Here is a 15,176-nt window from a genome sequence, read left to right as displayed (position 1 = left end):
AACGAATGATTAGCTTGTGGTCCACATATAAATTTGCTTAGCTAATCCTTCTTCACTTTGTCCACTGGAATTATAGACACATACTGTTAAAATACCATAATTTTTAGGAATGGGTTTTGATGCTAAACCCCCAACTAGATTATTGTACAGTTGTAGCTGTTACAACAACTTATTTAGGCTTAATAAAGGATCGAAGAGTTATGAAAAATCTAACGGCATCCCTGGAAATCATACTTTATAAACTCGTCTAAAAATTAAAAAAAAAAAAAATCCACTCAATATCGACATAAACTCTATGAGTAATTTTTCTAACAAATAAACTTCAGTTTGGGAAAATTTTTTCACAAAACTAATCACATTTTCAATAAAATATAATTTTAATAGTAAAATATAACTTTTAACAAATATTATTAATTATAACGATAATGGATGGAGATGATCAATTGAAAAAGGATGAAGATGATCGCAGTAGTACATCGTATTATGTCCAAGTTAAAGGAATTGATCCCGAACGCAATGTTAAAAAATTACGAAAATTATTCGGTGTCTCGCACACCATACAAAAGCAGACTGCCCGCCGTTTAAGTGTAACCGATCAGGAGAGAGAAGAGGTTGAACGCAAAAGACTGCAACATTTCAAAGAATTGAGACAACAGCGCATCTCTTCGCTTGGTGCCAATCACCGATATGTTCTGGAAATAGTGGCCGATCTTATGGGTACTGATACGGAGGAAATAATAATGGGAGCCGTAGACGATCCCGCCTTTGTTGACTTATTATCGGGAATATTCGAAAATGGGGGGCCACGTTCTTGCATGATTAGTTATGCCTCAATGCAGGGTTATCCTCCGGAGTCGGGTCGTTATGTTGAGAGTATGAAAAGGCAAACTGTTAAACGTACTATTATTCGAGGTAGCGATAATGTGGAGTTATTCGGCAAATGGGTGGTGGTATATAGGAATAATAATAAAAAGAATGTGGATAATCGTACTGTATCCGATGATGTGGCCTTATTTTGTTGGGATGCCGCCAAGAAAGACTTATGTTTATATGTGATTAAAGAGTTTGTATATCGTATATTGACTAGATCTTTAGAAGCCGTTTCAGAATTTGGCGTTGCCGAAATGGAACAAAAGAATAAATTTTTCCACACTCTCAATATGTTTAATATATTTCTGAAATCTTCCGAAGCTACTGCATCATCACGAGTTAACTTTGAAGTTTCTCATGAACTCTTCAAAGGTTTCCTGCTGGTGAAATTTCAAATAGAGGCCAGTGCGAAGGATGTTAATCGTGTTCGTTTGGTTGAACGTTATTTCGGTCAATGGCTTCGCCAAATCCAAGGTATTCTAGTGGAGGGAAAACAAATTCTAAGAGATGCTCCCGATGTTGGTCCTCTACAAATGTTGGTCAATTGGCGGCGTATGTTAGCTCGTTATACGTCCATTAAGGAATTTGTTTCGTCTCAGGCTTTCAATAATCACAAGACTTGTTTGATTCTATCAAGATCTTCGAAACTTTTAAAGGTTTTTATGTTAATTTTATTTTTGTAAAAATTATAAATTTTAAATTTATTTTTGTTTTGTTTTAAGAAATGGGCAGAAATTGATAATCAAGTAACATTGGTTTTAAACGAGGCAAAAGATAATGTTCGTTATATAACCTCATTGCAAAAATTTTGGGATCCTTTATACAGGTACATACATATATATAATTTGATTACTTTTTTGCAATTACATCCGCCATTTCTAAACTGCTGATCCGATAAGTTGAGTTTGAAGATGGATCTCACTTAAAGAAGAAGAATCTGGCATTACAATATCTCCATTATATTTTCGAGATATTGTAGCCTAAAGTATATAAGAAGCTATATATTTGGTCATATTTGAAATGTTAAACAAGTAAGAAAGTATAGTCGGGCGTGGCCGACCATATGATACCCTACACCAGTTATGAATATTAAATGTGATTTATTTTTCATAATATCGCATTTATCTTCAATATTCCCTTGTTCCGATACATTTAAGCAATTTATGGATGAAAAACTAATTTTCTGAAAGAGGCTTTATATGGGAGCTAGGGGCAAATATGGACCAAACCCGATAAAATTTTGTGAATATATTTACATAATATTTTATTGTGCTGAATTTCATCGCGATATTTGTGTTTATAAGTTAATTTAGGACATTCAAGTTATTTTCTGAAGGGGACTTTGTATGGGAGCTAGGGTCAAATGGGGCCCGATCTTTATGAAATTTGGCAGAGTTATCAAGACTTCTATAAAACTTAGTTATGCCGTATTTTATCGATATATCTGTATATTTAACATAATTATGAGCTCAGAAGCCCTTTTCGGGGGGTTCTGTTCTATGGGGGCTAGGTGAAATAATGGACCGATTTTAAACATTTTCAATAGGCTTCGTCCTTGGGTCAAATAAAACGCGTGCCAAATTTCATCCAATTATCTTGAAAATTGCGAACATCAGCACAAATCCAATATACCCTCCCTACTAAAGTGGTGTAGGGTATAAAAAGAGAAAAAATATATAATAGTGGCCGAATTTCAAAAAAGTACCGGACACCTGTCGGTTTATTTTTTAATCAACAACGATATGTGTTAAATTTTTATTGTATCTTTTATAGTTTACCAGATATGACTTTTTCCAATTTATCAGTTTTTTTTAACGCAATTACTAAAAATAAATCTACATCTAGTGACAGCATCTATTTAACTTTTTCAATCAATTCTCTTTAAAGATCACCACCAGATGGAATTATTAGCAGTTTACCCGGTCTTATGGTAGCCATACGTAATGTCTCCAAAACAGCACATTACTTTAATACACCCACAAATGTAACTGGACTTTTTGTCAAGATATCAAATCAGTTAACTATAGTTAGTAAAAATTACCTAACCGATTATGGGCGCCTAAATCTATGGAAACTGGCACCAAATGATGTTATAGCAAAAATTGAAAAATGTCGTAATGTTATGCAAAGCTATAAGGAACAATATTTTAGCACTTGTCGTGATATGTCTGAATCGAATGAAAAACCTTGGATCGTATCCTCGGTTTATATATTTACTTGTCTGGAGAAGTTCTTAGAACGATTAGATAAGGTTAGTTTGTTTAATATGGGGGGGTGGGGGCTTAAATTCAAATTTAATTACATTTTTTGTAAATCCTTAGATAAAAACTATATTCAATGTGGAGATAACTTACTCGGTTCTAGATCGCATACGTATTAGTGGTATGGAAAAATTTAATGCTATTATTAAGGGCGCTAGAGCTACGATCAGTTCAAAAGCTTATGATCCTTTAAATTATCGTGTGGATCTATTCGATAAAGATTATGTTAATTTTATTAAAGAATGTGAACATGCTGAAGTGGGCATGCAGCAATTTGTTAAACAACAGATTGCTGATGTTCCTATAACCGAGTCGGTTATATTGATTTTACAGAGATTTGAACGTTTAAATTTGGAATGTTTATGTTTGGATCGTCGTTATTTAGAGGTGGCTGAAATGTTGGAACGTGAAATGTTTTTGCTTAAAGATGTGTAAGTAGTGTTTCTGAGATACTATTTAAAATATGTATATTAAAGAGAATGTATCATCTTTTAGTTACAATGAAGAACGTGGTAATCCTTTTATACCCCGCAATATGCCTCCGGTAGCGGGACGTATAATGTGGATACGTTCTATTTTTCAAAAAATCGATGAACCCATGAAGATACTAAAGAAGCGTCCTTGTGTATTGGCCCACAAAAAAGCCCAAAGAGCAGTCCGCTATTATAACTATATGAATGGCATTATATGTCATTACGAAATGACTTACCATAAGGCTTGGTTTGACTATTGTGAAGAAGTTCGCTGTCTTCTTAATTCTCCCATACTTATTTGCAATAAACAATTAGCCGAATATATAGTAAATCTGGATCCGTCCATTAGACAACTGATCAAAGAAACTGAATGGATGTGGAAATTGAAGCTAGAAGTACCGAATATAGCAGCAGTGGTGACCTATTGCAAAGAACGAATTTTGAAACCGGCAGAGGCATTGAAATATGCCATACAACGTTTCGATAATTTACGTTTGAAAATTACACCGGTTTTTATTAATATAATGCGTTTTCGTTTGCAAGAAATTGCTCTACTTTTGAAACCAGCTCTATCGACGGTTACGTGGTTGTCAGAAAATCTAGAGGATTTTGTTGAAAGTGTGGAGAGGGTAAGTAGGAGGTTTAGCATGTTATTATTTTGTGTCCTTTAAAGTTTTGATTAGTAAATATTGGAGAATCAATAAGTCTACAGAACTATTTTTACTTTAAATTCCTTTATATATAGAAAATCGACGATGTATCACTCTTTTACAAAACTATTCTCAATATTGATGCCATACGCATAACAAAAGAAATGGCTTCCTTGCAAGATTTTCTCTACATGTATGTACCGCCAGCGCCTGTAACATCTGAAAAATTCTACGAAAATTGCAATAATTTACGCATGGAAATCGAAAAAGAACTGGAAAAGAAATCGGTATGCATGGAACGTGCAGTCATCGATTTGTGTAATATGTTTGTTGAACTACTTAATTTCGGGCCTACTGATTCAAAGGGACGACGAAACTTTCAGTTGCCGCTTGATAAAATCAATGATAGCAATTATCGTGCCGAAGGACAAATGCCTATTGACAAATGGGATTGGATACAGTTTCAGAAAATATATCGTACAATTTATTTGGTACCCGATGATATACTCAAGACACTACAATTCAAGAACTATGAAAATATACGCTATGAATTGAATCATTTGCGCAATGATTGTATGGATTTGTTTTCATATTATAATTCAAAAATGATATCGGCCTTAGTGAGTTGTTCGAAGAGATCTCTGGATTATGTGCGTCATAATATTTTAAGGTAATATAGGGAAGCATTTAGTGAAAGATGAATTTAGTTTAGAAAATGTATGTAAAATTTAATTTTAGAACCAATTGGCGCACTCAGCCTCAATCACCGATTTTGTATACTCAATTAGATATTGATTTGGAAAGTGGTTGTCGCATTGAGCCTAATATGGAAGTTATGCAAACTGATTTCCATCGTGCTGTTTTAAATTGTACAGAAATAAATTATTTCGTTACCACTTGGGGTAAACAGGCCAAAACACATGAGAGACGTTTAAGACGGGTTACAGTAGGTAAGACTTGATCTAATAAAAACACATGGAACTTTAGTATAAGTACCTCCTTAATTTCCAGATGAAAATCGTTATGAACGCAACTATTTTCGTTACGTTATCGAACATAAAGATATTATGAGAGCTGTTCAAAATCTCGCTAATGGTCTGATGATGTTTAAACAGGATATCGATGATTATCTTAAATATATTTTCGATAAGCATAAGTATTTATGGGTTTCGAATCGTGACAAGATTATACAAGAATTTGTAAATACAAATCCCTTAACTGTCGACATACGAGATAAATTTATTTATTACGATAATATAACTAGCGAATTGGAGGAATGTAAAAAGAGACATTGTATAGGACCAATTGAATTAAGAATGGGTAAGCTGGAGTTAAAATACGAAACGTTCTAGTTAATTGATCGGTTTCATTGACTTGAGTAGAAAAAGCATTTGATAAATTTGTGGAGGAATCGAAAAAATGGAAAACTTTATGTGGTCAATTGTTAAGTGCTCAATATAAGAAACAATTAGATGAAATGGTGGACTTTATAGCTGAACAAGAGAATATTTTAGCTAAACCTATCAATGATTTGGATGATGTACGTTTGGCCATGTTGTGTTTGGAGAAAATTCGAGATAACTTTATACAGTAATTTATTGAACTGATTTTAGTTTTTATTAAGCTGATTTTGAATTTATTATAATACTTCTTTAGAATGGACATGAATCTGGGTGTTATAACCGATGCCTATGCCCTATTTTCTCAGTTTAATATTTATGTGCCTCAAGATGATTACGATAAAGTGGATAGTTTGCAGTTGTCCTTTAATAAAATGTTGGAAAATGTAAATTTTCGAAAATTATGTTTAAATATCATTGATATATGTTTTTAAAACTCATTCTACAGGCCAAAAAAGTCTCTGATCGTATCTCTCAAATGGAGGGACCTTTACTTAAAGAACTCAATGATGGTATTGCTTTATTCGTGCAAGAATTTGATCAATTTAATGCTGACTTTGAGGCTAACGGTCCCATGGTTGAGGGTATTTCTGCCAAAGAAGCCAGCGATCGTGTGTTTCTATTTCAAAATCGTTTTGATGAACTATGGCGCAAGTATGAAATGTATAGCAGCGGCGAAAAGCTATTTGGTTTACCCATAACGGAATATCCTCTATTACATCAACGTAAACGTGAATTCAACTACTTGAATCGTTTGTATTCGTTGTACATACAAGTGCTGAAAACTATTTCCGATTACTATGAAATGTCTTGGGCCGAAGTGGATATTGAAAAGATCAGTTCTGAATTGGCTGATTTTCAAGTTAGATGCCGTAAATTACCTAAAGGCATGCAAACGTGGCCGGCTTTTATTGATTTGAAAACCAAAATCGATGATTTCAATGAAACCTGTCCCCTACTGGAGCTAATGACCAACAAGGCCATGAAAGAACGTCATTGGGTGCGTTTAAATGCTCTGCTCAAATCAGACTTTGATCCCACTAGCATTAAATTTACCTTGGGCAAACTGTTGGAGGCACCCATTCTAAAGCATAAAGAAGATGTGGAAGATATTTGCGTGGGTGCCAGCAAGGAATTGGATATTGAGGCTAAACTCAAACAAGTTATAGCCGATTGGTCGTTGGTCAATGTTCAGCTGGGCATGTTCAAGACACGCGGTGAATTAGTTTTGAAGGGTGGTGAGACCTTGGAAATAATTGCTTCTTTAGAGGACAGTATAATGGTTATGAATTCGTTGTCATCTAACCGCTATAATGCCCCGTTTAAAAAGGAAATTCAATTATGGTTAAGTAAATTAGTTAATACTGGGGAAATCTTAGAGAAATGGTTGATTGTACAGAATTTATGGATTTATTTGGAGGCGGTATTTGTGGGCGGTGACATCGCCAAACAATTGCCTTTGGAAGCTAAACGTTTTAGTAATATTGATAAAAACTATGTCAAAATAATGTATAGAGCTCGTGAGATACCCAATGCCGTGGAATGTTGTACGGGTGATGAAAGTTTAGCTAATGCCTTGAATTGGTTACTGGAACAATTGGAGACTTGTCAGAAATCATTGACAGGTTATTTAGAATCAAAACGTTTATTATTTCCACGTTTTTTCTTCGTATCAGATCCTGTACTATTAGAAATATTGGGACAAGCATCAGATCCTACGTCTATACAACCTCATTTGTTGAGTATTTTTGATGCGGTGGCATATGTAAGTAAATTATTTAGATTTGATCAGATTTACCAGAAGAATTGATTATAAACTGATCTGTAGTCTTTACTCTAGACTGATCAATAATGTTGACTATAGACTTTTCTCTTAATCATTGACTATAGTTCTGACTATAGATTTATTTATATTCCTGATTTTAAACTTATTTATAGTCCTGACTATAGACTTATCTATAGTCTTGACTAATGACTGATCAATTGTACTAATTGTAGACGGATGTATAGTCTACATCAGTCAATAGTCAGGACTATATTTAAACTATAGACTGATCTATAATCCTGATTATAAATTGATCTAGTCTTGACTGAAGAGTTATCTATTGCTTTAGTTAGTTAGTTTGAAAGTAGTTGGGAATCGAAAACTTAGGCATGTTGGCCGAGTGTGTGTTCGATTCCCACCAGATCGGTCTATTTTCTTAAAGTCTAAAGTCTCGTAGTCTGTAGTCTTGAATATAAACTGATCTATTCTCATGAATATAAACCGATTTAATTGGAGACTAATCTCTAATCATGACTTTAGACAGATCTATAATTCAGCTAGTACATTTTTTATTTTTTTGAAACATTTCTTAGGTTGATTTCCAAGAAAAAACGAACGATGTTATTGTAAATCTTAATTCGGCAAATCATGAAAAAATCGTATTGGAAAATCCGGTACAATGTGCAGGCAGCGTTGAAATCTGGTTAAATCGTTTACTAAAAGAAATGCAGGATACCATGCGAACTATACTGGCAGGAATGGCTGTTAGCTTAAATGATCCCGAGTTTAACTTTGCTGAAGAGTTTCCCTCATTTTGTGGCCAAGCCGGTATAATAGGTGTACAATTGTATTGGACCAAAGACGCCGAATATGCTTTAAGAAAATGTCGCACGGATAAGACGATAATGAAACGAACAAATACGAAATTTTTAAACTTATTAAATCATTTTATTGATTTGACCGTTAAAGATTTGACTGCTTTAGATCGTATACGTTTTGAGACAATGGTAACCATACATGTTCATCAGAGGTAAGATGGTTTATAAGGTTAAAGAAAGTTATTGAAGGGGGAATTAATTTCAGGGACATTTTTGATGATTTATGTCAAATGCGCATACGAACGGGAAGCGATTTTGAATGGCAAAAACAGGCTCGTTTTTATTATAATGAAGATAATGATGATGTAATAGTGGGTATAACGGATGTTAATTTCATATATCAAAATGAATATTTGGGTGTTACTGAACGATTGGCCATAACACCTCTAACCGATCGTTGTTATATAACATTGGCTCAAGCTATAGGTATACAATAATTGTTTGATAAATGAGTTTTTTTAACATAAAATTAACCCATAATAGGCATGTCTATGGGCGGTGCTCCTGCGGGACCCGCTGGTACTGGTAAAACAGAAACTACTAAAGATATGGGTCGTGCTTTGGGCAAACTAGTGGTGGTATTTAATTGCTCAGATCAAATGGATTTTAGAGGCTTGGGACGTATTTATAAAGGTTTAGCTCAGTCCGGATCATGGGGTTGTTTTGATGAATTCAATCGCATAGAGCTGCCTGTGCTATCAGTAGCAGCTCAACAGATTTAGTGAGATCGTAAAATTTTAAATCATTTACTAAATATTTAACGATTTCATCTTTCAGCATTGTGCTGACAGCTCGCCGGGAAAAGCGAACCTCATTTATATTTAGTGATGGTGATTTGGTTACTTTAAATCCAGAATTTGGTCTTTTCATAACTATGAATCCTGGCTATGCTGGCCGTCAAGAACTGCCCGAAAATTTGAAAATAATGTTTCGTTCAGTGGCAATGATGGTGCCTGATCGTGCTATTATTATACGAGTTAAATTGGCCAGTTGTGGTTTTAAGGATAATTTGGTATTATCACGTAAATTCTTTACCCTTTATAAACTGTGCGAGGAACAGTTGTCAAAACAAGTCCATTACGATTTCGGTTTGCGCAACATTCTATCGGTGTTGCGTACTTTGGGTGCACAAAAACGTGCAAATCCCAGTGATACCGAAGAAACTATAGTCATGAGAGTTTTAAGAGACATGAATGTCTCTAAACTAATCGACGAAGATGAGGGACTATTTCTATCTCTCATCGAGGACATGTTTCCGGGTATTAAACTTACCACTAATACCTATAAGGATTTACAAAGAGCTTTAGTTAAAATAACAGAAGAGTTGGGTTATGTTAATAATCCGGAATGGAATCTTAAAGTAGTACAATTGTATGAAACCTCTTTAGTTAGACATGGTCTAATGTTAATGGGTCCCACGGGTTCGGGCAAAACAAGTTGCACCATAGCCATGCTAAAATGTTTTACCGAAATGGGGCGTCCCCACAAGGAAATGAGAATGAATCCCAAGGCTATAACGGCACCTCAAATGTTTGGTCGCCTAGATGTTGCCACCAATGATTGGACTGATGGTATATTTTCCACCTTATGGAGACGTTCACTTAAAGTTCCTAAAAACCAAAACACTTGGATTGTTTTGGATGGTCCAGTCGATGCTGTTTGGATTGAAAATTTGAATTCTGTACTGGATGACAATAAGACATTAACATTAGCTAATGGTGATCGTATTAAAATGGCAGAAAATTCAAAATTGGTATTTGAACCGGATAATGTAGATAATGCTTCGCCGGCTACGGTATCACGTGTGGGCATGACATTTATGAGTTCATCAGTTTTAAAGTGGACTATATATATGGAAGGTAAGAGAGTAATTAGGAGAACAAAATTGTTCAGCAGTATGATAAATATTCTAAAGGTTTCCTAGATTTAATATCTGTCTGTGGTTATTAAATCTTCGTTAAGATTTTTAAATAATAAACAACAATACGATATAAAACTTTTTCAGCATGGGTTCGCCGACAGCCAGCTTTCGAACAAGATATATTTCGGAAATGTTTTGCGGCCATTTATGATGAGGCCCATACTTTTTTGCAAACTAAACTTATGGCTAAAATGCGAATCTTAGAGGCCATCTATATAAAACAATTATTGGAAATACTTGATGGTTTATTGGCCGATTGCAGCAATAGATCAGAAAAGTACTTAGAACGTACATTCCTATTTGCCATGATGTGGACTTTGGGTGCGGTATTGGAGATAAATGAACGCGATAAATTAGAAGAATTCTTGCTTAAACATCCATCTAAAATGAGTATGTTAAGGTACAGAATAATCCCATTAATATTAATGCTTGATTTTTGCTATATTTTAAGAATGGCCTAAAAAACTACCTACTGAAAACATATTCGAATACTATGTGGATGATAGTGGCAATTGGCAACATTGGAATACTCGAGTAGAAAGTTTTATATATCCGGAAGATAGTATACCAGAATTTGCTTCGATTTTGGTACCGAATGTGGACAATGTCCGTACTGCTTTTCTTATGCACAATATTGCCAAACAACGTAAACAGGTTTTGTTGATAGGGGAACAGGGCACCGCCAAGACGGTGATGATAAAAGGTTATATGTCTAATTATGATCCAGAGGTTCATTTATATAAATCCTTTAATTTTTCGTCTGCCACTACGCCCAATATGTATCAGGTATATGAAAAATGGGTTAAAATTAGGAGCAGCCCCATAATTTGTAAATTTTTTCTAGCGCATTATTGAATCATATGTGGAAAAGCGTGTGGGTACAACCTATGGCCCTCCTGGTCAAAGATCCATGACTATATTCATAGATGATATAAACATGCCGGTAATAAATGCCTGGGGTGATCAAATTACCAATGAAATTGTGCGTCAAATGATAGAACAACATGGTTTCTATTCTTTGGAAAAACCGGGTAATTTTAAAAGACAAGGAACTCTTTTGATCTGTTTTGTTTAATATTGCTTACTTTAAAGGTGACTTTTCCACCATTTTGGATATACAAATCTTAGCGGCTATGATTCATCCGGGAGGAGGTCGCAATGATATTCCTCATCGCCTGAAACGTCATATGTCCATTTTCAATTGCACTTTACCCAGCAATAATTCAATGGATCAAATTTTCAGTCAAATTGGTTCGGGCTACTTTTGTTTGGCCCGCTTTGTCGAAGAAGTGGTAGATGTTGTTCCGCTCCTAGTACCTTTAACTCGTATTTTCTGGCAAAATATTAAAGCGAAAATGTTACCAACACCTTCGAACTTCCATTATGTTTTTAATTTACGTGATTTATCGCGTATTTGGGAGGGTATTTTAAAAGTGGCTCCAGATGAATGCCAAACGGTGTCGGATATTTTGAAATTATGGCGCCACGAGTGTACACGTGTAATAGCTGATCGTTTCACGGATTACAAAGATACCTTATGGTTTATAGATCGTATGAAAAAAGATGCTAAATCTCATTTGGCTGAATATTGGGAAGAGTTCCCTGAGGATGAGAGTTTCTTTGTGGATTTCCTAAGAGATCCACCAGATGCTGGGGAAGATGATGAAGATATTTCCTTAGAACCTCCGAAGATTTACGAAGAGATTCCAAGGTAATATGATGAAGTGTTTATCGTTTATTTTCTATAATATTTCTAGTTATTTTTGGGAGTTTTCTAGTTCTATTTAAGAAATTGAATTTCAGAAGTTTGTAATTATATTAATTAATTGTTCCTTTAGCATGGAAACGGTTAAAAATCGCATATTTTGGTATATGGGTCAGTTCAATGAATATGTACGAGGTTTTCATTTGGACATGGTATTCTTCCACGATGCTTTGGTCCATTTAATGATCGTGTCACGTATTATTAGTATGCCTAGGTAAATAGCCAATAAAGGGTTAAACATGATTTTTTAAATAAATTAATTCTAGGGGAAATGCTTTGTTGGTGGGTGTGGGCGGTTCTGGCAAACAAAGTTTAACCCGTTTGGCCTCTTTTATAGCAGGCTATAAATTTTTCCAAATAACTTTGACTCGAGCCTATAATGCCGGAAATTTAGTGGACGATTTAAAATATTTATACCGTACCGCTGGTTTGGAAGGTCAGGGTATAACGTTTATATTTACCGATAATGAAATTAAAGATGAGGGTTTCTTGGAGTACATTAATAACATATTGAGTTCTGGGGAAATAGCCAACTTATTTGCCAAAGATGAAATGGGTAAACTTATTTTATAAGACCGTTGAATAAATTTATAAAATAACGTGATTTCAGATGAAATTTACAACGAAATTATACCCATTATGAAGAAAGTACAACCCAGAAGGCCTCCTACACAAGATAATCTTTATGATTTCTTTATATCCCGGGCACGTTCCAACCTGCATGTGGCTCTCTGTTTTTCGCCCGTAAATAGCTTTAGTGCTTTTATTTGAACTTGCAATGGCTGTAATAAATTTTTATGATTTTCTCAGATTGGTGAAAAATTTCGGGTCCGTTCTTTAAAATTTCCCGGTTTAATATCTGGTTGTGTTATTGATTGGTTCCAAAAATGGCCGGAAGATGCCCGTGTCGCTGTATCACGTCATTATTTGCAGAATTTTGAAATTATTTGTTCGGATGAGATCAAAGAACAAGTCATAGACATTATGAGTTGGATACATGAAACTGTTTCAGAAGCTTGTATTTCCTATTTTGATAGATTCCGTAGAACTACCTTTGTCACACCCAAGTCATTGATATCATTTTTGGAAAGTTATAAAAAACTATATAAGGATAAACAGGTTAATATTGTAGTTTTATCGGAAAGAATGTCTTCCGGTTTGGATAAGTTGGATGAAGCGGGGGCTTCAGTGTCGGTGTTAAAGAAAGATTTGGTTGAAATGAATAAAGTGATAGTAGTAGCCACGGAGGAAGCCGAAGTGGTATTGCAAACTGTGGCTGAGTCTACAGCAGCTGCCGAAATAATAAAAACCCAAGTGGCGGAGAAGAAAGCCCAAGCTGGGGAGTTAGTGAAATTGATATCCGCTGATAAAGAAGTGGCCGAGGCAAAATTGGAAAAGGCCAGGCCAGCTTTAGAAGAAGCTGAAGCTGCCTTAAAGGTTGCTGTTTTATTTTAAAATTTATTTAATATTTTAAAACAATTTTTTTTAACTTTTCCTAGACTATTAAAGCTGCTGATATAGCTACAGTGCGTAAATTGGGTAAACCTCCTTATTTGATTACCCTGATTATGGATTGTGTGTGTATATTGTTTCGTAAACGCATTAAACCGGTAAAACCCGATATGGAGAAACAATTTTTACAGAGTTCCTGGGAAGAGTCTTTGAAAGTTATGTCCGATACTAGTTTTCTGAGAAAAATTGTGGAATATCCCACTGATGTTATCAATGCCGAAATGGTTGACCTAATGTTGCCCTATTTTAATTATAGGTTTGAAATAATGAATTAATAGCTTATTTCCTTTATAAGTATACTTTTGTTTCCTTAGTCTGTATACCTTCGAAGCGGCCAAAGTGGCTTGTGGTAATGTGGCTGGTTTATTGTCGTGGACCATAGCTATGGCTAAATACTTTGAAGTCAATAAAGAAGTATTACCCCTAAAGGCCAATTTAGCGGTACAAGCAGCTAAATATGCCAAAGCTTCCAGTGATCTGCAGGAAGCCGAAGATCTATTTGCCGCCAAAGAGCGTGAACTAGCCAAAGTGCAGCAACAATTTGATGAAGCAATTTCTAAGAAAAATGCTGTACTCCAAGAGGCTAAAAAATGTCAAGACAAAATGGATGCAGCTACGGCTCTTATCAGTGGTTTGGCGGGAGAGAAAATACGTTGGACTGAACAAATTGCTCAATTTAAAAGTGAAACTGAACGTTTGGTAGGAGACTCTATATTACTAACAGCTTTCTATCCTATACCGGCCCTTTCAATCAAGAGTTTCGTACCGACTTACAGGCTCAATGGTTGAAGCAAATTTTTGAACGTTTAATACCCATATCGATGAATTTAAATATCATAGACAGTTTAACAGATCGTACCCAAATCGGAGAATGGAATCTACAGGGTTTACCCACCGATGAATTGTCTATACAAAATGGTATTATAGCTACCAAGGCGGTAAGATTTCCTCTGCTGATCGATCCACAGTCGCAGGGCAAAGCTTGGATTAAGAACAAGGAAAAGGAGAATGGTTTAATTGTAACCAATTTGTCGCATCGTTACTTCCGTACGCATATAGAGGATGCCGTTAGTATGGGTTTACCCGTCATTATAGAAGATGTAGGTGAAGAATTAGATCCCTGTTTGGATAATGTATTAGATCGTAATCTTTTGAAAGTGGGCACCACCTTCAAAATCAAATTAGGTGATAAAGAAATCGACTATAATGCCGCTTTTCGTTGTTATATAACCACCAAATTACCCAATCCTTCCTATACACCCGAGGTATCAGCTCGAACTTCTATTATAGACTTTACTGTAACCATGAAAGGTTTAGAAGATCAATTACTGGGTAGAGTTATTCTAACAGAACGTAAAGAACTCGAAGAAGAACGCACAAATCTAGTGGAGACTGTTACGGGAAATATGAAGAAAATGAAAGAATTGGAAGCTAATTTACTGCATAAGTTATCCACTACCCAGGGCAGTTTGTTGGATGATGTTACTGTCATAGAGGTACTGAATACCAGTAAAAACACGGCCATAGAAGTCAATGAAAAATTGGAAATTGCCAAAATAACTGAAGCTAAAATAAATATAGCGCGTGAGGAATATCGTCCAGTGGCTACACGTGGAAGCGTTTTGTATTTTTTGGTCTGTACCATGGCCAAAGTAAATATGATGTATCAGACTTCCTTGGT

The 15,176-nt window shown here is 35.2% G+C and overlaps 1 protein-coding gene across 1 annotated transcript in view; it reads left to right on the top strand.

Annotated features, from left to right (window-relative positions):
* Positions 1-425: 425 nt before the first annotated feature.
* Positions 426-15,176, top strand: part of LOC119601279 (dynein heavy chain 8, axonemal-like) — a 20,077-nt gene continuing 5,326 nt past the window's right edge. Inside the window, 26 exon segments of the mRNA XM_037952106.1 lie at positions 426-1,526; positions 1,593-1,696; positions 2,758-3,121; positions 3,192-3,562; positions 3,627-4,233; positions 4,350-4,924; positions 4,993-5,204; positions 5,266-5,574; positions 5,637-5,844; positions 5,911-6,040; positions 6,103-7,419; positions 8,013-8,449; positions 8,503-8,723; positions 8,781-9,018; positions 9,075-10,156; positions 10,303-10,608; positions 10,670-11,004; positions 11,063-11,249; positions 11,311-11,929; positions 12,057-12,197; positions 12,250-12,539; positions 12,594-12,727; positions 12,794-13,420; positions 13,483-13,751; positions 13,810-14,216; positions 14,219-15,176. The exon segment at positions 14,219-15,176 is cut by the window's right edge and continues 329 nt beyond it. Of these exon segments, the coding sequence (XP_037808034.1) occupies positions 426-1,526; positions 1,593-1,696; positions 2,758-3,121; positions 3,192-3,562; positions 3,627-4,233; positions 4,350-4,924; positions 4,993-5,204; positions 5,266-5,574; positions 5,637-5,844; positions 5,911-6,040; positions 6,103-7,419; positions 8,013-8,449; positions 8,503-8,723; positions 8,781-9,018; positions 9,075-10,156; positions 10,303-10,608; positions 10,670-11,004; positions 11,063-11,249; positions 11,311-11,929; positions 12,057-12,197; positions 12,250-12,539; positions 12,594-12,727; positions 12,794-13,420; positions 13,483-13,751; positions 13,810-14,216; positions 14,219-15,176 (11,549 nt within the window).

This window comes from Lucilia sericata, unplaced genomic scaffold, assembly GCF_015586225.1.
Source record: "Lucilia sericata isolate MDLA Ls3-8-SP2 unplaced genomic scaffold, ASM1558622v1 Contig000154F_arrow, whole genome shotgun sequence".
In the NCBI taxonomy this organism is placed as follows: domain Eukaryota; kingdom Metazoa; phylum Arthropoda; class Insecta; order Diptera; family Calliphoridae; genus Lucilia; species Lucilia sericata.
Note: the sequence above shows the minus strand (reverse complement) of the source record. Positions and strands in the feature narration are given on the sequence as shown.